Source organism: Mirounga leonina, unplaced genomic scaffold (assembly GCF_011800145.1).
Source record: "Mirounga leonina isolate KUSES-001 unplaced genomic scaffold, KU_Mleo_1.0 Mir_91, whole genome shotgun sequence".
Lineage (NCBI taxonomy): Eukaryota > Metazoa > Chordata > Mammalia > Carnivora > Phocidae > Mirounga > Mirounga leonina.
Genome location: NW_023270839.1, coordinates 12,308,693 through 12,318,179, shown reverse-complemented (window position 1 = coordinate 12,318,179; position 9,487 = coordinate 12,308,693). Strand labels below are relative to the sequence as shown.

The 9,487-nt window shown below is 40.7% G+C and overlaps 1 protein-coding gene across 1 annotated transcript; it reads left to right on the top strand.

The window, feature by feature from the left end:
• Positions 1 to 1,623: 1,623 nt before the first annotated feature.
• LOC118002922 (40S ribosomal protein S12-like) lies at positions 1,624 to 2,122 on the top strand. Its single transcript, XM_034993526.1, has one exon. The coding sequence runs from the start codon at positions 1,700 to 1,702 to the stop codon at positions 2,093 to 2,095; it is 396 nt and encodes a 131-aa protein (XP_034849417.1). The 5' UTR covers positions 1,624 to 1,699; the 3' UTR covers positions 2,096 to 2,122.
• The last annotated feature ends 7,365 nt before the right edge of the window (positions 2,123 to 9,487 follow it).

Sequence of the window (9,487 nt, the reverse complement as noted above, 5' to 3'; positions counted from 1 at the left end):
AGCTCCTTAAGGTATCCTGGAAGATTTTCTCTTCTACCCACTTTTCATCTCCTTAGAACAACTTCTTATCCAGATTTGATCAGTAAGTATTTGTAGATAGCCTACAATATGTTCAGCCTTATGTGTGGATTGCTGGTTTTTTCACTTAATATTCTTTTTTTTAATTATTATTATTATTTTTGTGTGTGTGTGTGAGAGAGAGTGCACAGGCAGGTGAGCAGTGGGGAGGAGCAGAGAAAGAGGGAGAGAAAGAATCTTAAGCAGGCTACATACCCAGTGAGGAGCCCATCGCAGGGCTCAATCCCCCAACCCTGAGATCATGACCTGAGCTGAAATCAAGAGGCGGGTGCTTAACCAACCAAGCCACCCAGGTGCCCCTTAATATTCCTTTAACCTTTATTTCTTGGTGCCCTTTACCCATTGAACATTCTTTTTGACTTCTCAGTGTCTTCCATTTCTAACACTGGGAATTCCTCAGATTTGTGAGGTTATGCTTACCTCCAACTTGATAAGCTTCCTTACAATTATGACATGAGTTCTAATCTACCGGACATGAGCCTTCACCTGCCCCAAACATGGAAGTGGAGACTGGTGGCCCAGGCAGACAGGGGTGCTACAGAATTCCTTCTGGGAAGAAGCAATGTGGCATTAGCAAACTGCAGTATCTGTGCTGTCTTCATGGAACCAGCTCCATGGACTGCCCATCCATTCTTCCTAAAGATTCAATGAGCTAACCAATATCTTCTGCTTAAATTCACAAAGGTTGATACCTGTGGGTGTCAAACTTAGAGTTTTGATTTTTAAAATTTATTCAACGTGTGTAAGTTTTTTTATGTACCAGCACTTTACACACATTAACTCATTTCATTCTAATCACTAAGTCTCTGAAGTAGAAACGATTATTATCCCCATTTTATACACAGAGAAACCAAGTTACCAAGAAGATACATAATTTGCCTTAGATGACTCTGTTGGTCAGGGGCAGACCTGGGATTCCAATCCAGGTTCTTAATCCTTCTGTTCCCCTGCCTCCCAGACAGGTCTTGCCCCACGTCTTACCCTGAAACTCTCCCCACTACTTGAACCTGACCTTGTGCTTGGACATTCTCCATCCTGTAATGAACCATAATGGCCAGTGTCTAGACTGACCTGGTTACTTTGCCAAACGAAGTCATTAAAACCAAGGGTAGGTATTTTCCTTCTGAGACCTACAAATACTTCATGACAATTATGAGAAACAATAGTTTGTGAAAAAATTTAGTGAGCGCATCAACTACGTAGCTGTGTGAATGCCTAATACTTTTTAGACATAAGGAGGAAATACTGCTGTCAGGGAGCAGCAAGGCCAAAAGAAATATTGATATTAATTCAACCCAATTTATGAGACCATTCCTGGTGGGCAATAGGCTATGTTGAAATTTTGGATAAAGTAGGCTATTTCTGTGTTGGATATTGAGAAGAAATCTGTGATAAATAACATTGCTGGTTCTGAGGGGTTTTATGGTTTTTGTTTCTCACTGTCTTCGTCTTGCTCATTTCAAGCCCGCTGTCTTCATATTAACTGGTTCATGATCCTGAGCAAAGCAGTAACCGGAATCTAAAAATACATGCCTCTCACTCTTTCCCTGCCGCCGCCCAGTCGCGCGGAGGCGGAGGGTCCCGTGCAGTCAAGATTCGGCTACACTCGTAATCCACCGCCATGGCCGAGGAAGGCATTGCTGCGGGAGGTGTAATGGACGTTAATACTGCTTTACAAGAGGTGCCAAAGACCGCCCTCATCCACGATGGCCTACCACGTGGAATTCGCAAAGCTGCCAAAGCCTTAGACAAGCGCCAAGCCCATCTTTGTGTGCTTGTATCCAACTATGATAAGCCTATGTATGTCAAGTTGGTGAAGGCCCTTTGTGCTGAACACCAAATCAACCTAATCAAGGCTGATGACAACAAGAAACTAGGGGAATGGGTAGGCCTCTGTAAAATTGACAGAGAGGGAAAACCCCGTAAAGTGGTTGGTTGCAGTTGTGTGGTGGTTAAGGACTATGGCAAAGAGTCTCAGGCAAAAGATGTCATCGAGGAATACTTCAAATGCAAGTAATGAACAAATAAACTTGGTTCTTGTTCCCAAAATAAATAAATAAATAAATAAATAAATAAATAAATAAATAAATAAGTAAGTAAGTAAGTAATAAAAATACATGCCTCTCAGTGGGCAGGGAACCAAGCAAGGAGAGCTGTAGTTCCAAAGACCCATCAGTGCCATTTATTCCTTCTGAATCTGTCATAGCCTCCTCCTTCTGCTGGCTATTGCTAAGTGTCCAGCATCCCCTTTGAAGAGTATTTTAAAAAACAATGCAATTGCATTCCACTTATGTCACATATATACTTGAGAGATTTGCTGGAAGATTCCAGTATGTGAAAGGATTTTTTTTTTTTTTTTAAATAAATGAAAGGCAACAGTTGAGGATTGGTGAGGGAACAGTGGTCATACACATGGCAGTGGGGATCTGGGTAAAAAGTGGGAAGGAATGCTCAGATGGTGAGAGTAGAAAGGCATAAATATTATAGCAAGGAGAAGTATGGAGTCTCCTTCTTGGCTTAAAGAAAAAAGAAAGTGCAGGCAACTGGAGGTTAGAACTGAGAGAGTAGCCCTGCCTCAAAGCAGGAGTGTATACATGCCATCAGGCCACCAGTGGGCTCTGACAGGCTGAGAATATAGAGGAAGCATCAAGAGGACCAGGAGGGAAGAGAACAAGAGAAGAGAATGAAATTAGGCATATCTGTGATACCATACTCTTCAAAATTCCAAGACCTTTACACAGTGTGTGTTTGGGCTAACAAAAATGCCCATAAAGTGTAGCCAATGTGTAAATAAACAAAAATTATAGGTTCAGATATTCTGCAAAATGAAGAAGTATATTTTTTGACCCTAAAGATGCTTGCAGCCCACAGAATAGGACTCTGGGTGGCATAATTAGGAGCCTCTCCATTTATCTTCCCCAGTCACATGAAACACTATTCCCTGTTTTCTCAAATCTCACTCATTCTTTAGGACCTGACCCAAACCCCGTCTCTTCCACAAAGGGGTCAATGGTAACTCTAATCTTGCTGACCAGACTTCCCTCTAAAATCCGATTAAATTCAGAGTCTCTGCCATGCAGCATAAAAAAAACCAGGTACTTCTAATCTGTATTGGATTGTTTCCTTGTTTGCTGTGAGTTAGTCTCTTCTATTCAGGAGCTGAGCTTCTGAAGAGGCTAATTTATCACATACTTTTATATTGGGTGCTTTTATGTCTTCCAAACTCCTGGCAGAGAAGGAAGCAACTTAACTTTCAGCTGCAAATAAACAAAAACTCCAGCTCAAACTAGTTTAAACAAGAAGGACATTTCTTATCTCATGTAGTGAGAGGATCAGCAACAGGGTGAGCTCTAGGCTTTGGCATGTTGAGGTCCCAGCTCCATCTCTCTCTGTGATGCTCTCCCTTCTTTTATGAGTTGATTTCACCTTCAAGCCAGTAGGAAAATGGCTGTAGCCATTCCTGAGCCCCTTCAGTCATGACAATATCTGGAGAGAGAAAATACCTACAAGAATGTGGAGGCTTCTTCTATAACTTCTCCAGTAGACTTTATCTCACACCTAATAGCCAGAATTGAGTTACATGACATTTCTTCAACAATGTGAGGAGGTGGGATTACCATGATGGGCTGCAAATTGCCCCAGAACTGAGGACAAGATCATCTTCCTCCAAGTCACATGTGGTAAAGGAGGTGAGATATTTGAAGAGAAAGGAAAAAGGGAGGATGAGCATTGGATAGACAACAAGTGGTGAACTGGGGCTGCCTCATGCAGGCTTGTAAGAGTCAACTGTTAGATTTAGGAAATTTGAACATTAGTGGTTCAACACAGTCACTATCAAAAATTAAGTTATATAAGCTTCCAATGTAAGTATATTAAAGCAGAGGTAACAAATACTCAAAAGTCATCACTTCCTAATTATTTTTACTACATCACACTATTATCTATGCTTTTGCTGTTATTTGCAGTTGCATCTGCATAGTGGAAATACCATGTAACGGAAAGCTACTGTGCGTTCTCGACCCTGCATTCAGTGACATCAAACTGACCATTTGAAAAAAGCCATGGTGTGAGTATTTACACCATGGAGATAGTCAAATGATACAAACCAGGGCTTGATTTATTGCTTTGCTGATTGTCTAGATTTAAGGTGGTGATGGAGAAAACGTTACCAATGCAGATTAAACTTAAAAGTGTGTTATGTCTGTAGCTATTATATTATGAATAGCACAAAATATTGAAGAAGTACTCCTCCAGGTTTCAAAAGCCATTATTTGAATCAGCCAAGTCATTTGCATCACTGAAAATATCTTCCTTGTTTCACTTTCATATTACTCATTAACATAAATGAGCATATCAACCAACTTTCAGATCAGAGTTACACTCATTTGTTATCTACACAGACTAACTATGGAGACAAGAGTTCAAAAGAAAATCAACAAAAGCATTCTGTGAGAATCAATTGGCTTTATGAAATTTACAATAAAAAGTATTGTATATTTTATTATTATTTATAAGCTATATGCTGCACACCCTTTATATTAGTAAAATCTGTAACATAAAGAACTAATACATATAGTACATATACTATATACAGCATGTATCATTTTATATGTAAATATATATTTCCCCTGCCCCTGGAGAGCCTGTGATTTAGCATTTATCAGCACAACACTGGGACCACCAATGTATTTATTAGACCACAACATCCTCAATGACCAACCAACTATAGTTAATTTTGTTTGGGTGTCACTTAGAAAATATACTGATCTGATTTTAGATTTCCTTACTAGGTTGGAAGGTAGATTCAGAATTGATCACTAAGTTTATTTTCATGGGGATAGGGGCTTGAATGGACACTTCTTTGGTTTAGTTTGCTGGAGATTTCAGCAAATCAGTGAGGTTTATTTCCCTACTGAGTCCATCATTTGAATCCATTCAAGTTCCTGGTAATATTAAGCCACACTGATGAAGAGATTTACCATAATTACATTATTCCCTCTGATCGTGATGAATCCCCCTGGGCTTGGCACATCCAGACATTCTGACCCCTGCTGAGGGGACAGTGCTCAGCTCTGAGCTTATACCAAGGGAAATGAAGAACTGCATTCATAGAATGTTTCTGCCTCTTTTTTGACTTGCTTTTTCCTGAAGAACAGATCACCAGTCACCAGGGGTTCTATACCTCTATCGTGTCACCCCGTGGTAGGACAAAAGAAAAGTTTTTGGCCCCTGGGAAAGCATGTTAAAATTTGACTCTCTTCCCAGGCCAGATGTGACTGGAGACATGCCCTCCTTCTGGAAGTTGCTCTCTGGGCTTTATTCCCAAATGATGGTTTCTCTTCTCAGTAAATGTGATATATGTTGAAATGGAAAATGAAGGAAACCCAGTCATTATGGTCTTTCTCTTTATTGCTTATTTCAATCATGCTTCTCTTTTAGGTTCTCAGTATGGTTAAACAAATTTGACCCTCATCTAAGGTTATTTATTATTATTATTATTAACATAAGGGCAATGGTAGTTATTTATTGATCCTCAGCTATGTGTCAGGCAGTGGCCAAATACTTACCTACATCTTCTCTAATCCCTGTAACAACTATCCAGATAGAGATAAACATTTTTCTTTTTACAAATAAGGACACTGAAACCCAAGGAGATTTAATAACCAAGGTTGTAACGAGAGTCTGTCTGACACTAAAGCTCCCATGTTTTTCAGTATACCAGGACTTCTTTCCTCCCTCAATAACTCATTAGGACTTAATCCTATTGGAGAAACATATTGAATGATGACAAATTTCAAAAGTTGCATGTGGGTAATATTAGGCAATAATCCACATTGGACATTCTGACCTCAAGCCTGACCATCTGCTAATGGATCCATTAATGGTATTGATTTGTTTAAGAATGCACTTGTGGTCTCATCACAAGTCTACAAAGGTCAAGTGGAGTCATGGCAATAAGAGCTCAGAGACAGATCCTGAAAACCTAGTGACCATCCTGGCCCGCTGAGGCATAAAGTCCTCTGTTTCGTGGGTTTTATAAATCTCTCGGTATTTGGATCTCAGAAAGTAGGCTGACTTCAATCTCTTCAAATAGACCACGCAGAACTTTTTCAGGTTTCATTGTGTAGGTGGCATGCCATAGAGGTCCAGCAGTTCCAGAAATGAAATGTGCCCTGTCTGAAGGGACTGTTGTTTTCCTGGTGGAATCCTAGCCAGAAAAGGGCTGCATTCGGTGTAAAGCCAACCAGGCAGGAAACAAAAAGCCTTTTAGTAAAGTGATCCTTCACTGTTACAGAACATCTTTATTCTAAACCTCACATGGCGTGATCAGAAGAAATAAAAGGGGGCCAAAGCATAAGCATAGAACCACGGCCATTCCTGGCATCTACAACCCAAGTGGCCTCATACCTAGAGAGAGAAAGGCTATCACTGGCATCCTTTTACTTCCCTGGATTGCTTCTACATATCAGAATCAAAAACAGATGGAGATGCTTTATATCACAATAGTGGAGATGCTTCATGTCATTCTAGGTCAGGATAGGCTTGTCCAAGTTTGTAAGCTCAACCCAGTCCTGAGATATACAACTCAGTTCAGCCTCACCCAAGAAGATTGTCCCTTTATCAGATCATTTGCATGATGCTCCCTTTATCAGATCATTGACATGAGCCATGAGAACAGCCTTGGAATAAAGGAAGTATCCCTAAAAGGCAACATAGTCTATGGCAATGCATTCAAAATGTTTTCCTCCTGTACTTACTTAAAGAATTATGAAAAACTATATACCCCTGACATATTTTAAATTTACAAGTTTTGCCATACATTTTTATAGTCACAAAGGATGTAGTTTCTGACATACAGTATGTTGTATATGTGCATTCAAGATCTTTTCAACAAAACCTTCAAGTTACAGATTTAGGGAACAGCCTGGGTGGCTCAGTCAGTTAAGCATCCTACTCTTGACTTCGATTCAGGTCATGATCTCAGGGTCGTGAGATGGAGCCCCATCTCGGGCTCCGTACTCAGTGGGGAGTCTGCTTCTCTCCTCCTCTTCTCCCTCTAGCCCCTCCACCCTCTCTCTCTTAAAAAAAGAAAAAAGAACTTCAGCTAAGTTATTTAATATGCATGCCCCCTTGACAACCTTCTCCTAAGTGTGAGAGAGAGAATGAGAGAGAATAGAGTGTGTCACCTGGATGACATAAAGCCGCTGAGCTCTTCAATATTTCTCATTCAACACTTGTTGGCATTCTTTCAGGGGACTCTCCCTCTGGAGTGATGTGTTCTTGGTTTGACCATTTGTTTTTACTCCCAGAGCAATGGACTTGGTAAGATTAAAGATGGTTAGTGTGTCTTTCTGTTCAAACGGGAGAACATATCATGAAGTTGGAGGTAGCAAAGGAGAAGCTGTGGCAGCAGAGAAGTTCTAGGACAAAGTATTTAGGGAAGAATTATAGGGAAGTCGAGAGCCTCAAAGATCATCCTCTCAAAGCTTTCAATACATGTATGGCTTGGAGAGTCTTCCTTATCCCCAGTAGTAAGGAAACCAGTTTTTGAAAAGCCACTGTTTAAGCCATGTGCATGGAAATAGATAGGGTTTTGTGTCAGGACTCTGTGTTTATGAGTTTCTGGGTCCTTTTTCCTTCTTCCCTCCTTTCTCCCTCCCTTCCTTCATGATCTGATAGGAGCAGGGAACACCTGTTTCTCCTCTGCTATCTGATGCTCCTTCAGCCATTAAAAGGCCCCCATACTCAAAGGATAGAAGTCACTCCCTATTTGCCATACCTTCGGGCTGACAAAAAAGTTTCCTCCTTATGTTGAGACATGACGCAGAGAGAATTTCCCATTAAGCTCATTAAGCTCTTGAAGTGTCAGAGTCCCTTGCTTTCACAGTCTTTTCCAAGCTGTTGGGAGGGTACTTAACGTGTGTTTACAATGTCATATATATTTTTAAATTTCTCAAAGAAAGTACTTTGGTGTTCTCTTACTTAAAGAGCACACTGTCCCCCAAAATGTATAAGCTTCCCACCCCATCAGGGTTTCCAGACTTAGGTGATAAAATTTCAGGATACCCAGTTACATTCAAAGTTCAGATAAACAATTAACATGTTTTATTATTCTAAATATTGAATGAGACATAGCTATACTAAAAAAAAATTTCTTGTTAATCCGAAATGTTGGCTAGCAGCAAATTTTGTTTATCCATTGCCTTACATTCCTCCAAACTTTGATTCTCCCTTGTTTGGACACTCAATGACGAGGTAAGTTTTGCTGTTCTCAAATCAGTTAAAGATATCTTTAGCTTTGTATTTCTAAACTCTTCTCAGACTATAATTTGAGACTTTGAAAGTCAGTCCTGACTGATCTTATGCAGCCTTATTTTTTGGCACATTTTTGCTACGGAAACACAGGTCAAAATAATTTCCCAACTCTATGGGAAAATAAGAAACTCTGTTTCTTCTCTAGTGACAGACAAGAAAACTCTGAAATGTCACTGTTGGGCTTTATGTTGGGATCTAGCATGGAACATTTGTGTTCGTAAAGGAAACTCCTTAAGTGGCTACAGAGAAGCAACAGGCTGAGCAAGGGAGGGGAGAACTTGGCTCAAGAAGATTTTGCTGCAATAGGAAGTATTGGAGCAATGTTTCTCAAATGTTTTGGACCCTGACCTACAGTGGGAAATACATTTTTCATAGTGACCCACAAACACACCTCCATATATATGTGATTGAAACAAAAGTTTCATGGAACATTCACCATCACTACATGTACAAGTATTATGTATAAGGCACACTGATATTTTCTACTCGGATTTCCCTCTCTCTCTCTCTCTATCAGAGCTGATTGCACTCAAACGATTTCACAACCAACTGAGGGACCGTGATTTGTGGTTTAGAAACCACTGCACAGAACTGCTTGGGGTGGTCTCCACCAGAAAAGGAATTTGCATCACAGTGTAAATCAATGAGCTGCTTCCTTCATTGGGAAAATCTTGCTGGGGGGCAGAGGGGGGCGGGGGCAGGGGAAACAATGTTAGCTGAAGGGCTCACTTAGCAAGAACAGTTGGCTTATGTTTGGTGTGAGTTCCTAATCCTGTCACAAGAGGGAATAAACAGTACCCAAGTGAGCACCAGTCCGTCAGATGACACTTTGAGAAGCAGTTGCAAGCTAGGGTCTGACACAGAAAAGATGAGAGAAGCCCATGCAGCAGGGGTCCAGAGGAGCAGAGAGGGGATACAGAGTATGAGGAGGATGGAAGAGCGAATGGTGAGTGCCTTTTGGAAAGCTCATGAATACACATCACTGAGACCAAGGGGCCTGACTTGGAGAAGGTGTACATACTTTTCCAGGGATCCCATCTAACTGGACGAGAAAGTCCCTTTCAGACAATTTCAGAAATTTAATCCCTGCATG

Coding starts and splice junctions, on each gene's coding strand:
- LOC118002922 (XM_034993526.1), top strand. CDS start 1,700: ATGGCCGAGGAAGGCATTGCTGCGGGAGGTGTAATGGACGTTAATACT.